At 38.8% G+C, this 15,725-nt stretch overlaps 1 protein-coding gene across 11 annotated transcripts in view; it reads left to right on the top strand.

The window, feature by feature from the left end:
- kiaa1109 (KIAA1109 ortholog) overlaps window positions 1–15,725 on the top strand; it is a 420,067-nt gene that overhangs the window by 137,832 nt on the left and 266,510 nt on the right. For all 11 annotated transcript variants that reach the window (XM_043674034.1, XM_043674040.1, XM_043674039.1 and 8 more), the window contains 2 exons: window positions 2,532–2,629; window positions 10,919–11,097. In XM_043674034.1, coding sequence (XP_043529969.1) covers window positions 2,532–2,629; window positions 10,919–11,097 — 277 coding nt within the window. The remainder of the gene's footprint in view (window positions 1–2,531; window positions 2,630–10,918; window positions 11,098–15,725) is intronic.

The raw sequence follows: 15,725 nt of genomic DNA on the forward strand, positions 1-15,725 counted from the left end.
ATACAGAGGGGAGGAAATGACATCAGGCAAAGCCCCAGCTGACACGTCCAGTCAGGTGGAGAGGAAAGGAATCCTAAGGCCCCACAGCTAGCTAACAAACACAGCTGCACCAAGTGGTGACCTGAATAGGCCTTGGAGCCCGTGACAGCAACTAGTGGCATTGCCCCAAATACATGCCACCAGACATTGGCCACAATGCAGGCAAGATCAAGGGACAGCTTCAGCAGGTGTCGCAAAGTGCAGTCAGCAAACACCCCTCCCCTTCCCCCTAACTCCACATTCAGGAAGTACTGTAAGTTGAGTATTAGATTTTTCATTTATATTTTTTAAATCAACGCTATGGATCAGGTGCTGATCAGTGGATTTAGAATGGGCAGCTAGTTGTTTTTTCAGATGTTTAGACAAGATGGGCTGAATCATTTCTTTTTGTGCCATAACTTTCTCTGGTTCTGTTGGTATATTTCATTTTAAGTTTTGGATGTAGGTTTGCTTGCTGAGCTGCAAGGTTCATTTCCATGGAAATGAACCTTGCAACTCAGCAAGCAAACCGACATCCAAAACCTCAACCTGAGCTACAAATCTTCTCAACACTCGCTCATTTTAAGTTATTTAATTTGCTAGTGTAGGGACATAACTATTTAAAGTACAGATGATATATTTCAGCTTAGTGGGTGCAGGTGTACAGTTTTATTTTTTTTCTGCTTGTTAAGTCCTTATGAAACTTAACTCCTATTTTAACATGGATTCCTATGGAGATCAATGCTTCACTTAGTCTTTTCAATGGAATCACAGTTTCAAGAATGCAACTGTGTGATTTTGTGAGAACACCAAGTACTTGAGATTCCATCCTGAATGTCCATCATAGTCACATTAAGTAGATGGATAGTCTTTCTTTGACAGCAAATGAATATAAAAATATATTTCCTGATATTTAAAAATATTAAAATTTTCAGAATTTTGGCATGTACAATAAGAAGAGACATAAAAAACTGCAGGTGCCGGAAACCAAAGTAGATGAGCAGGAGACTGGAATAACACAGCAAGCCAGGCAGGATCAGGAATTGGAGAAGTCACGTTTCAGATGTAACCCTTCTTTAGGGCTAGGGGTGGTGAGGTGGGGATAGGTGAACACACGTAGAGGGTACAACCTGGTTTGTCGATGGGGCCTCCTCCATTGCCACAATGAAAGAAGCCACAAAGTGGAGGAACTACACCTCCTCTTCCTGGGCAGCCTACAGCCTGGAGGACTCAACATTGAGTTCTCCAATTTCAAATAACCTCCCTTCCCAGGCCCTGCCCCTCCCTTCCTCTGATGGACCCTTCATTCTAACTACCAACTGGATTCATTCCAACCAGGTTGTACCCTCTACCTGTGTTCACCTATCTCTATCTCATCACCCTGCCCCCTCAACCCCTTTATCTGCAGCTCCCCTTAAACCCGCCCTCAGTCCTGAAGAAAGGTTGCAGCCGAAACATTGACTTCTCCACCTTCTGATACACAATAAGTAAGCTGTTGAAATTCAGTAGTAGCCATCAAGTACAGCACAGGCAATGTCTCCAGAGTCAGATAATCCAGTTAATGTGTTAAACAAACAGTTCAATTTTATACTGTACTATTCCTTAAGGATTTTTCTTCATTGGCACATTTCCAATACAATTAATTAAACAGGTCAGTTCTAGGACAGAGAAGAAATGTTACAGATCTTTCAATATTTTTGTATTGTTCAGCAAGAAATCTTTTTATCTTTCACCCTGAATTTAGAGGGCCCACTATAAATAAAATGCTTAAATAATAATGGTTGATTCTGAAGAATTTTTTTATTCAATCAAGTTCTGAGAAGACAATAGTAAAAGACATGTAATAGTGATCAAAAATTAACAAGGCTTGAATTTACTTTTAAATAAAATTCTAAGGTTTTGATCTGACATTGCTCAGTTGAAACCCAATAATTTTAAGTAACTTAAGTATTTATATCACTGTTGGTGTGTATGGATGGGAGAAATAAGGGATGGATGTAGTTTCGTGTCTGAGCTATTTGAGAAGCTAGGTTAAACACTCAGTCATTTAACTGTCTGGAATGCAATCTGTGCTATGAGCATTCCTTTGGTTTTGGTTTATACGGAATGCAGATTTGACAAAGAAATAGTCAAATGTATTCTACTCAAACTTTTCATTTGCTGTCTCGAATGTGCATATTTTATTAACTTAAACTGGGTATGGCCATTGTCTACAACTGTAAACAGGTCAGTTTAAAGATGTCTCTTTACCAGTTTAATTTGATTTGATATTGTTTGACGAAACAAAACCAGAAGCATCAGTAAAGGGTGCAAAGTTTGAAATTTGATGTCCAAGTAGTCTGTTTCTACTTTGTGAATTCTGTTCAAATTTCTATGTTGTGGGATAAACGTTCAGTTGTATGCCGAAAATCATGTTTACTTAGTACAACACTTCAATAAAACTTAGGCATCATTAAGATATTGAACAATTTTCAGGGATTTCTAATTTAAATGCTGTTGTTATTCTATTGCAGTATATTTAGCAGCATGTGGAGAAACACTGAATATTGACTTCTCATTACCTTTCAATGACTTTGTGCCTGAAACTTGCAGCACAAAATTTTGTTTGAAGGTATGTTTCACTTTATTTTAAATAGTGACTCTAACAATTGTTTAGTATTACTGTCAATGCGACAACATGTAACATTGCAACGTAGTAGCCTCACACAATGAGAAATTGTCAACTACTGTTTGAATAGCAAGTGTATGGAGCCTTGACTTCAAACACTGAAAAATTGAAGTTTGTCAATGTTTTACGGGTAATTCCATGGCCTTTAAGATTAACATAGCATTTGATCAATGATGGCATCAAAATGCCCAATCAAAACTGCGGTCAATAGGAAATGTGGAGGGGATATCTCTGTCAGGGTTAGAGTCATACCTAATGCAAAAGAAGATGGTTGAGCCTTTTGGATGTTAATGATCTCAGTCTTAGAACATCATTGTTGGAGTTCCTCAGGGTGATGTTGTAGGCCCAACTATCTTCAGCTGTTACATTCAACCAAAAAACTGCTGGAGATCTGAAACAAACAAAAGCTTAAATTGCTTTGGGAAACTTAGTGGATTTTTCAGCATCTGTAGAGAGAAAATAGTCAATGTTTTGAGTCCTGTGACCCTTGTTTAGAACCAGGACTTAAAATGTTAACTCTCTTTTCTCTCCACAGATGCTGCCAGAGCTGCTAAGTTTCTACAGCAGCTTTAGCTGCAAAATAATACTTTCTATACACCAAAACTTAGAAGTGGGGATGTTTGCTGATGATTATATAATATTCAGCGCCATTTGATTTCCTCAGACACTGAAAGAGCCTGTGTTCATATGCTGCAAGGTAGCGCTCTGGTTTGAGCGGATAAGTGGCAAGTAACATTTGTATCACACCAGTATCAGGCAATGATTATCTCTGACAAAAGTGAATCTAACCATTACTCCTGGACAGTCAACGGAATTACCATCACTGAATGCCCATCACCAATATTCTTGGGGTTACCATTGACCATATACTGAACAAATCCTATATTCCCGTTGTTGCAGTAGCAGTGTTTGCTACCTGCAAGATGCACTGAAGTAACACACTAAGGTTCTTTAGACAGCATCAGTAACATCTCCAACCTTTTGAAGAAAGAAAATGCAGGTAAATGGGAATCCCATCATCTTCGAGTTCCCCTCCAAGCTGTATGCCGTCGTGACTTTGAACAATATTGCTGTTCCTTCATTACTGCGGTCAAAATCCTGAAGCTCCCTTTATAACAGCACTGTGTAAGTAAACCTTGAAGACTAGCTAGTTCAGGAAGGTACTCTACCTCCTGCACCACCTGAAGGGCTGTTAGTGACAGGCAATAAATGCCGGTTAGTCTGCAATGCATACATTCCATGAATGAATGAAAAATAAGTACCTAATCAAACATTAATCTTGTCCTAGTGCAGTAAAGGATCATTCAGAGTTGTGAATAGAAACATAGAAACTAGGAGCAGAAATCGGCTATTCGGCCCTTCGAGCCTACTCTGTCATTTACCATGATCATGGCTGATCTTCTATCTCAATGCCATATTCTTGCTTTCTCTTCATACTACTTTATGCCTTTAAAGTCTATTTTTAAACAAAGACTGTCTTTTTCTTCAATGTATTCAGTGATTTGGCCCTTTCAGCCTCTGTGTAGAGAATTCCACAGGTTCACTACCTTTTGAGTGAAGAAATCTTTCCTCATCTCCTCTAAATGGTTGAGCCAGTATCTGCCCTGCCTGGCTCTTGACTCCCCAAACAGGAAAATCATTCCTCCTTCATCTAGCCTGTCCAACTGTGTTAGAATTTTATATGTTTCAATCAGATCCCCTCTCATCCCCCGAAACTCCTACAGTGAATACTGTTCAGTTGAACCAATCTCTCTACCATCCCCAGTATCAGTCTAGTGAACCTCAGCTGTACTCCCTCTCGGGCCAGTACTTCCTTTCTTATTTTGGAGGACAAAAACTGTGGTCTCCTTAAGGCCCTGTATAAGGCATACCTATTTTTGAGCTCAAAAGCTCTTGCTATGAGGACCAATAAAGCATTTTCCTTCCTAATTGATTGCTGCCCCTGCCTGTCTACTTTCGTTGATGTACAGGACCACCCAGATCCCTTTGTACATCCACACTTCCCAATATACTGCCATTTAAATAGTGCTCGCTCTTTGATTTTCACTCTAAAGTATACATCTTCATCTTTAACCACATTGTACTGCATCTGTTATGTTTGGTCATTCACTCAACTTGTCTAAATCACCTCGAAGCCTCCTTGCTACCTGCTCACAAATTCCTTTCCTGTCCAGTTTTGTCATCAACGAGCTTGGAAATACTGCATTTGGTTCCTTCACTGGGGCCATTTATTTGCATTATGAATAGCCAGAACCCAAGCACTGATTCTTACAGTAGCTGCCTGCCACTCCGAACAAGACCCATTTATTCCCACTCTTTGTTTCTTGTCTGTCAACCAAATGTCCATGCCAATAATTACCTCCAACCAATGTGCTTTAGCTTTGCCTAATAATATGTTATGAGAGAACTTAATCAAAAACCTTTTGAAAATCCAAACACACCATATCCACTGTTAGTGCTGCTTACTTCAATTCTACTCTTACTGGATCCTTGGTTTCCTAATATTTCTTCGTTATTTTGTGACACAGAACAGAAGTATGTGTTCAACTCTCTTGCCGTTTCCTTCTTATCCAGTCCTGAATATTCTTAAGATATTTTGAGGTTGCTGGGTTTGTTGCTCCTATATTTCACCCTAAAGTGAACGTTTGGGTTTGTAATGTCATCAATTCTATTTTAAATGCCCTCACTGCCTGTGCTGTAGATTTACCCAGAAATAGTTGTTCCCAGTGTACTTTGGCCAGATCCTGCTTTCCCTAAACCAAAACCGTTTTTGCAGACCATTTCTCCCTTTTTCCCTAACAAACTTAAAATGAATGGTGTTTGTGCTTGCCATCACTAAACTGCTGTCCCACTCCCACCTCAAACACCTCTTCCCTATTCGACCTGAAAACAGAAATTAGTGGAGAGCCTTAGCAGGTCTCGCAGCACCTGTGGACAAGGCAGATTTGATATTTCAGGTCGAATAACGTTACCTCCCAATGCAGCTATGTCTGCATCCAATCCTGGCCACCAGACAACTTCTCGTCAACATCTTCATTTTGGAAATCCCTGAATGAACCTGGTGGAGTTCAGCCAGTATCTGTCAGCAGTCTTTGCTCAGGGCAATCGCTCTTGCTCCCCATATTAATTTGCTATCCTCTACTGTGAATTGGTCTATCCGAGTCCAAAAAGGTTTCCATTCTGGTCTCCCTCATCATCAGCTGTTTTGGTTTTATCAGGACTCGATCTTTCTGTGTTCAAAGTCTGCTTTCGTCAGCTGTGACTGGAAGTGTATTCAGAAAATTTTAAAACCATTATGGACTATTCCATTGGTGATATCACTAGTGGTTTATCTACTTAGCCAGTTTTGAAAGGGTCATTGGACCCAAAACATTAATTCTCATTTCTCTCCACAGATGCTGCCAGACCTGTGAGCTTTTCCAGTAATTTCTGTTTTTGTTTCCAAAATGGTATATCTTTCAGAGATGAGGAAGGCCACAGGGGGATTCCTGCATTACCTGCCTTTCTTTACTCTCCCTCATGATCACCCTTTCTCTCTGTTCAGCTTTCAGCTGAAGTGTGCAATGTGACCACTTCACTGAACATGTCGACAACAGTCTCAGCATTTCACATGCTTCACAGCAAGTTCACGTACTGCTCAGCTCTGAAATGTAGTTAGGCTGATGGCTGCACATGTGATTGCCAGGAACATTAAAAATGCAGACCTTTATTTCACTCTACGTAGTCCTGCTGCATTGAAAAGTCCTTGTCTTATGTTTTTTGAGGCCTTACTTTAAGTCTTAACTTGACTTCCCTGACATCACTTCTATTATCTTATTACATTGACCTTGAGTTTCTCAGTTAAATCCAAACTTAGTCACTTGTTTAAAAAAGTAGGCTTTCTAATTTACAGCAATTTGTAAATAATCCCAAGAGCAGTTTCTTACTAACTAATTAACTTTGCTTTCCTGTGATATCACTTTGTTTTTTGTCACTCTGTTTCGAACTGAGCACTGGGTGCTCCCTTGTAGGTCCCACTGCTTTCCTGACTCTCGAGGCAAATAGAGTAGGCCTCAAGTATTGGCCCTAATTTATATACTTTCACTCCGCACTGCTTCCTTGCGTGTCCCACTGACTGTCTAACTCTCAAAGCAAGTGACCTAGGCCTGAAGCATTGGCCTTGACTTTATATACCCTCAATCCGTGCTGCTCCCTTCATGACAAGAACTAACTGTAGGGCGCTCTTCCCAGACTGCTTAAAGATTGGTAGATTTCCTTCCTAAAGAACATTGGTGAATCAGATGGGGTTTTATGACAAACAACAGTGATTAATTCTTTGGACTTTGGATCTTTAATTCATCATCTGAGATTCTTTGGAATTGCATAGTCAGAGTATTAAGGATACTACATGGTTGAGTAAAATCAGCATCAAAATGAATAGATTTTTGTGTGACCGGGGAAGTGAGGGATATGGGCATATAAGAGGAGTTGAGGCATGCGATCCTATTGCACATATGTGTAGTGAACAGTCCACTCCTGTCTTTTTATTTTAAATGTGTGGCACAATTACTGCGCTTAATGGGATAGATTCAGAATTGAACCAGCTTAGAAGGGGGCATCCTTGAAACAGAATAGGCTATAGCTGTAAAGGAATCATTTTTAACCCAATCGATAATCTCAAAGCCCAACATACCTCTCACTTTGCTGTTACAAGTAAGCCAATGAAGTCTGCTTGTTTGCCACCTTAACCACCATCATTAATGTTGACTACTTCCATAGTTAGAGCACTGTGTTCTACATACTTTTTACATTTCAGCATCTTGCCAACCCTCCTCCAAGTGCATCTTTAAAATCTGTAATTTGTAAGGTCTAGAAGGATAAGGTCAGCAGCTGCAAGGAAATACAGCCACTTGCAAATTTTCTCTCTATGCCACTAAACATCCTGACTTGGAACTATATTGTTCATCCTTCACTATTATTGAGTAGAATTCTGTAATTCTTTCCTGATTCCTACACCAGATGGACTGCAGTGATTCCAAAATGTGGCTTAGCACCATCTAGAGGGTAATAAGGGATGGTTAACCAATGTTGGCCGTTTGAGGCCCTGATTAGCTTAAATTCACATGTAATCACAATCTAATATTGATAGACCCATATACAAAAAATGAGGGTGTTGACTTTGCTATATAATAAATTGTAGTCTTGACATCTGTCTTGCACCTGCTCAGACTTGCTGAGACATAGATTACATTACAGTGTGGAAACAGGCCCTTCGGCCCAACAAGTCCACACCGACCCGCCGAAGCGAAACCCACCCATACCCCTACATTTACCCCTTACCTAACACTACGGGCAATTTAGCATGGCCAATTCACCTGACCCTGCACATCTTTGGACTGTGGGAGGAAACCGGAGCACCCGGAGGAAACCCACGCAGACACGGGGAGAACGTGCAAACTCCACACAGTCAGTTGCCTGATGCGGGAATTGAACCTGGGTCTCAGGCGCTGTGAGGCAGCAGTGCTAACCACTGTGCCACCGTGCCGCCCACATCTGTCCTGCCTCAGCTCATTTATAGTTGAGACCCTCAATTCTACTTTTATGACCTCTGGACTTACCTCTGGAATGTCTCTGAAGTTCCTCCCACCTTCCATAAACTTGAGGTCTTTCAAATTTCTGCAGACTGTAATCTAACTCATAACATTGCCTTACTGATCACCTCTGTGCTCGCTGGGCTACACTGGCCTCCGTTCAATCAATGCCTCCATTTTGAAATGTTCATTCTGTTTTTCAGTCCTTAGTTGGCCTTTTGGATACCTTTCAACCTAACACCCTCCAGTTGTACAGCCATGTGTGCTATTCCAATCCTGACTACACCAGTGGTGCCTCCCCCTACTGAGATCCTAAGCCTGGAAATCCCTAAGCATCTCATTCTCTATACTTTTTAAAGATGGTCCTTAAAAGCTATTTCTTCAACCAAGCTTTTGATAATCTTGATTTGTCTCAAACTTTATCTTGTAATCCTCCTATGATACTTCTTAAAAGGTTTAACTATGTTAAAGATTACAAACCAACACAGCTGTTATTGTATAAAGTTAAAAATCATACAACATTAGGTTATAGTCCAACAGGTTTAATTGGAAGCACTAACTTTTGGAGCGCTGCTCTTTCATCAGGTGGTTGTGGAGGACACAATTGTAAGACACAGAATTTAGAGCAAAAGTTTATAGTGTGATGTAACTGAAATTATATATTGAAAAATACCTTGATTGTTTGTTGAGTCTTTCATCTGTTAGAATACGATGATAGTTTCACTTCTTTCATATGTAAATCACAAAACTTTTTTTTTAAAAGTTACATTCTCAGGTTAACTGTAACAATTGGTGTCAGCCAGATAAGATGTTGGAGGTGTTAGCTCCTGATGAAGGAGCGGTGCTCCGTAATCTAGTACTTCCAATTAAACCTGTTGGACTATAATCTGGTGTTGTGATTTTTAACTTTGTACACCCCAGTCCAACACCAGCATCTCCAAATCATGACTACATGTGGAAAGTAATGTTTTTCTCTGTCTATTATGAAGGAGTTACAGATGAAAATTAGGAAGAGGCTGAGGATAGATCCTTGAGAAAGCATGATTATGCGGGAGTAGAAAGAGAAAGCATTGTTAGGGATACTTTATTAGGATTGGATAGGTAAGAATCTGATCAGGTGAGAGCAGTCACACCCAGCTGGACAACATTGATGAGGTATTGGTAGGTGATGTGTCAAGAGCTGCCGTCAACAAGGGTGAGATGGAATTTTAGTCACAAATGACATCTTACATGATTGAGGAGAAAGTGAAGACCACAGATGCTGGAGAGCAGAGTCGAGAGTGTGGTGCTAGAAAATCACAGGAGGTTAGACAATGTCGAAGGAGCAGGAGAATCAATGTTTGGACATAAGCCCTTCATTCCTGCTCCTTGGATGCTGCCTGACCTGCTGTGCTTTTCCAGCACCACACTCTCGACTCTGACATGATTGACATCAATTAAAGCATAACAAAACATTTTCTTTCTTGACTTTAATGCAGTATTACTTTGTTTTGCTTTGTGTTTCACCAAAGTAAAGTCAGTCGGCATTATAATCAGATTGTTTGCTTAGTTGGCTCAACTGGTAGCACTATTCAACTGGAATGCAATATTTGTACATTCCCTCTACACTTCAGGGTTTGAGTAATTAATTTGACCTAACTGAAGGGCCTATTTCAATGGTGTATGACCCTATGACTTTGACAACTTCAGAAAGATATTAAGGAGTGATGCTACTCTTTAGATAAAATGCTAAGTGAAAGAATTGTTTATCTACACTAACAGTTTGGGGTATATTAGAATTTTTTGGCAATATCTAATAAATGTTTTTTCATGGTTTGGTAGACTGTATTTTTCTCTGAACCTCTGCCATTCAAAATGGCTCAATTAATTATTTAACTTGCTGTTATTTGTGCCATTCTTTTGTGTTTATTATGTAACCGTGGTCTCCACTAAAAATGATATTTAGTCAGTGTACTTTGCAAGAATGCAGTTTGAGGGGAAATTAATGTGGGCGCTGTGTTTGTGGGGTGGAGGTGGAATACAACATATGCATGAGAGGAGAATACAGAATGATTACTAAAGTGAATGCTCATTAACAGAGGTATTGCCATTGAAATTGTATCCATTAATGTTGGTTGGCACTTAGCAGCTGGGCTTTTTAAAATTTTAAACTAGGTATGTTGACTGTTTACAGGGTATTGTGCTGAGAAATTAACCAGTGAATGGCTATCACCTATTTGGTTGAATTGAAATAGGTGTGTATACATGCAAAGAACAGGGCCCTACGTATTTATATATGTAGCTTCCATTACAACCACAGGCACCACGCTACAAGCCCAGCTGACAATCTTAAATTGATTATAAGTATAGTTTCTCACTTTTTCAAGGTTATCCTACAAATGTTGACCAGTTGTAGAATCCTGTGTAACATTCAATGGGGCTGTTCAGTGTAGTCAATGCATTGCTTGTGAATACTGAAGCGATGTGCTGTTTGATACAGTCTGCTAGTTTTTGGGATATTTGGCCTACTGCGCCTGAAGTTCAGACAGCACATAACTCACTTGTGTGATAGGAAGAACATCTTTTAAATTGCTAACACCACTTGTGTTTTACTCTTGCATTTTTTAGAAATACTCATGTTCTCTACCACCAAACATTTTGCATAATTATTTTACATTTGCAGGCAGAAAATCTGGATTTACGTTTATTTCTACCAGACTGCCATCCCAGTAGATACTCCACATTTACGTTAGTAAATGATTCCCAGGCTAACAAGTTAACTCCTCAAACCTCCTCTTCATCTGAGACACAAGCTACACTTAAAATGGGAAAACTAAAATGGCGCAATGTTACTCAGCCAGAGTAAGTATTCATTTTATATCTATTTTTGTTTAATGTCCTGTAGACTTTAATGGAATTAAAATAATACTTTCAGGACTTCTGTCATTTGCTTATTATTTGAAGAGCGCTTTCATTTTCTTCATTTTACTGTTTATTTCTGCTGTTTGTGTTCGATTTTACAATCCTGGAAAATAATTAAAATATTGCTTTTCTTTTTCAACTTTACCATATTATAACGATTCTGTCTAGTATTAATGTACTGTGGTTTAGAATTTGGGAATTTGTACCAGTATTGTTTTAATGATAAAGCTTCTTTTTTACTGTTTGAAGAGATCATTTGATTTGATTTTGATACTAATGTTGCATGTACTCAAGTACAAAAGTACAGGAAAACAATAAAAAGTGTAGAATGTATAAGATCATTGTCAGAAGTTTAAATTGTTTATGGAAAATTGGATTCAGAATTGAGTGAAAATTCATGGACTGGATATCCAAAGGTGCAAAATTTTCAGAACAGAACCATGGGAAGAAAGGATGTTATTGCTAAGCAAGAATGCCAATACAGAATAAAACAGTAACATATTCCTTGGTGGTAATCGGGAAAAGTAACTTTTGCAGTAATAAGGAATCTGGTCACATGCCTGCCCTGTGGCTACCACCTTTTCTGAAAGATTTTTCATTTTGGATACTGTTGGGCGAGATGTAGCATGAGCCAAGTTTGTGGCATTAGGAGCTGTTTAGCTGTAAAGGAAGGGAGGAGAAAAAAGGCAGAGAAGCAATAGTGAAAGGGGGACAGATAGACATTTCTGTGACTGCAGACACAACAACCAGATGGTATGTTGCTTTGCTGGTGGCAGGCTCAGGGTTGTCATTGAATGCCTCTAGGACATTCTGAAGGGGGAATGAAAAAAGCCAGAGATCCTGATCCATGGTGGTACTAATGACAGGTGAAAAGCAGGATGCAATCTTACTGGCAGATTGAAGAGAGCTAGGAAATAAAAACTATGTCTCAATGGTAGTGGTCTCAGGATCACTGTCAGTGCCATCTGCTAGCAAGATGGGGTATAGGAGAATAGACCAGTTGAATGTGTGGCTGGAGAGATGGTGCCAGAGAAGCATTGGGAACAATTCTGTAGAAACTGAAATATGTGTGGATTGGATTGCAGAAGAACCGGGATAAATATCCACTCAGGGCTGTTCGCTAGTTCTGTTTGGACGCCTTTAAATTAGAGTGGCAGGAAGCTGAGTGAAGCAAAGAAAAATGGAAATGAAAGGTAGAAAACCATGATAAGCCATAGCGCCAAAAAAATCTAAAGCATCAAAACAGTGAGTCTAAAAATCCTTTATTGCAACTGCTCCGTGCATTCAAATAAGGTTCCTGAATTAACAATGCAAATAGCTGTAAAGGGCTACAAAATGATTACAACTACAGAGACTGTGGGGTGACCAAGCTGGGAACTGAACATCCAAGGGTAGTCATCTTTTAGGAAGGACGGACAAAAACAAAATGAAGTGGGTGGTATTGTTAGTGAATGTTGAAGTCTGTGTAGGAGTGAGAAAGAACATTGGTACAGGAAATCCTAGACGTGGAATCTGTCTGGATGGAGCTAAGAAATAATAAGAGGCAAAACCTTAGTGGGAGTTGTCTATGGGCCTCCAAACAGTAGTGGTAAGTTAGCTGATGGCTATAAACAGGGAATTAGAGATGCATGTAATAGTGATGCCATAGTATTTGTGGGTGACTTGTGTCTGCATACAGACTGGGCAAACTGAATTAGCAATAATGCTGTGGTGGAAGAGCTCCTGGAGCATGAATACATTTTTTTTTCAGAACCATGCAATGATCAACAACTAGGGAACAGGCTATCCTAAATTTGGTCTTGTTAAATGAGAAGAGTGTTAATTAATGACCTTTGTTCTCCGATGTTCTTCAGGAAAAAGTGCCCATAACATGGTACATTTCTCTATATGGATAAAGAATTAAGTACCAATCCAAAACTTGTTCCTAAATCTAAACAAAGAAAATGTTGAAAGTCTGAATGTTAGGCAATCCACAATCCACTGGGTAACTTTATTAAAAGCATGATAGCAGATAGACAATGGTTAATATCTAAGGAATAAATGCTTGCATTGCAACAGTTGTATCTTCCTTTCAGATGAAAAAACACAACAAGAAGAGAGACCTAACCGTGGCTAACTAAATAAATTAAGAATTGTATTAGATTCAAAGAGAATCATAGAAGGTTGCTCATAAAAAGTAGCAAATCTGAGGACTAGATTCAGCAAAGGACGACGAAAAGGTTGATTAAGAGGGGGAAAATGGAATGAGTAAACTTGAAAAGAATATAAAAGCAGATTGTAAGAGCTTTTGGAAGTATGCAAAAAGAAAGTGCAATACATTTAAATATAGGTGCCTTGCAGTCCAAAACAGGAGAATTAGTAATTGAAAACAATAGAAAATTGGCTGGCAGGTGTAAGAGACTAAGATTAAAGGGGTTGTTTTCAGAGTGAAAAGTGGATGGTCAGTGCTTGGGCTCAGGTATCAAAATAAAGTGACCATTACACACCATCATTCTTAGCCACTAACAGTCCCCATTAACAGCTATTCACTGTCCCTGCCAGATCATTGTCCACTCCTTCATATGTCCAACTGCTCTTCTCTTTCTTTGGGCTCTACCCCCACTTATCGTTTACTCCTTACCCCCTCTGCACATAAGTCAACATTTTCTTAGCTACCATCAGTTCTGAGGAAAAGTCACCCGACCCAAAACGTTAACTCTGATTTCTCTCCACAGATGCTGCCTGACCTGCTGAGCTTTTCGAGCAATTTCTATTTTTAGCTCAGATTAAGGAATTTATTGTGTGGTTCAGAGTGGACTGCACGGAAAGCTTTTTCATCACTGAGGCACTGCTACTAGTACTAGGGAGAGCGAGAGCTATTCTAATTGGGATGGGCTGTGCTTAAAGTGCAGTGTTACTATGAAGCAGTGTCTTGGGGAATCAAATAAACAGGGCTATGAATTATACTTTAACTAAAAAGGTTCAGGTGAAGGGAGATTTATAAATCTAAAGAGGGAAGATGAGTAACACAGGACAAAATGTGCAAAGCTTATTGGTGAATGGGGTTCATGCAGAGTACCATTGTAAAACAAAAGCAAAATTTAAAAGCTATTCAGTTGAATGCACACATGTTCATAATGAGGAAGGTAAATAAGTGACACAAATAGAGATAAATGATTTGCATTTAGTCGCCATTACAGACATAATTAGAAAGTGACCAATGAATAAATATTTCCCAGTAATTCAGTGTTTCAAAAAGACAGTGCGAATGGGTAATGAAGAAAAATAGCCCTGGTAATGAAGATTTACATAAGGACATTAATGAGCAAGAATTTTGGAAATAGAATGAATATGGTGGAATTTAAGAATATTAAGATTCAGAAAATCATAGTGCAAGATTGTTTATAGGTGTGCTATTAGTAGAACAGAACATTAACTGAAAAATAATTTGAGCTTGTAGCAAGGATAATGCAATAATTTTGACACTGTAATGGCACAGCTATTCTGTAGCACGAATTAGTAGAATGCTTTTTCCACAGTTTCTGGGACAATACATTGTGGAATGAACTCAGGATAAAATTATCTTAGATCAAGAATTGTGCAATAAAGTAAGATAAATTAGTAATCTTATAATAAAAGATCATTTGGGACAAGGAGATCATAATAGAATTAAATTTCAAATGAAGGTGACATATTATGATCTCAAAGAATTTAAAGAAGGTCATGTATATATGAATGAGAAGAAATATATATTTGCGTAAATAGACAAAACTGTATGGCGGAAAATAAGTAGGAAGGACCTCTCAAAAATCCATTCAAAGTCTCTAGCAAAAATACAAAAACTCAGCAAGGAAAGTCCATCTGTGGCTAATTAAAGAAGTTAAGGATGGTAGTTCTGAAATAAAAATCTACAGTGTTGCAAAGGATTGTAAGCTTGATGGTTGGGAGAATTTTGGAAACCAGCAGAAAGCAGCCAAATTGTTTGTAGAAAAAATAGAACAGAACCAGAGACAAAAATATCCCAGAATATCAAACAGATTGTAAAAGCTCTTACAGATAGATAAGTAAGAAAAAGAACTGCAAAAGTAAATGTTGATCTCTTGGAGGCAGAGAGAAGTTATATTTTTATAAGGAAATAATTGAAGCATTGAGCACATTTTGTAATTGTCTTCACGGTAGAAGACACAACAAAGGGACTAAAAGGTAATATGAAGACAGAAAATGTAGAGGAGAAACCTAGGACTGAAAGGTGACAAATCTCCAGGACCATAAGAGCTAACTGCAGGGATAGTGGATGTGTTAGTTATAATTTTCTAAAACTCTAGATTCTAAAACGGAAGTAACTTAAAAACTGAGAATTACTGGCCAGTTTGCCTGACATTAGCTGGTGAAAAATTGTTGAAATCGAACATTAAATATGTTATAGCAATGCATTTATAAAAATATGATCAGAGTTACCATTAATTTACAAAACAGAAACTGTGCTTGACAAAATTATTAAAATTTTTTGAGGATGTAACTCTCAGGATAGGGATTTCTGGAAGTTATTCAATGAGGTGTTAGACCTCCTTGAACAGCAGATAAGGATT

Source organism: Chiloscyllium plagiosum, chromosome 32 (genome assembly GCF_004010195.1).
Source record: "Chiloscyllium plagiosum isolate BGI_BamShark_2017 chromosome 32, ASM401019v2, whole genome shotgun sequence".
NCBI lineage: Eukaryota > Metazoa > Chordata > Chondrichthyes > Orectolobiformes > Hemiscylliidae > Chiloscyllium > Chiloscyllium plagiosum.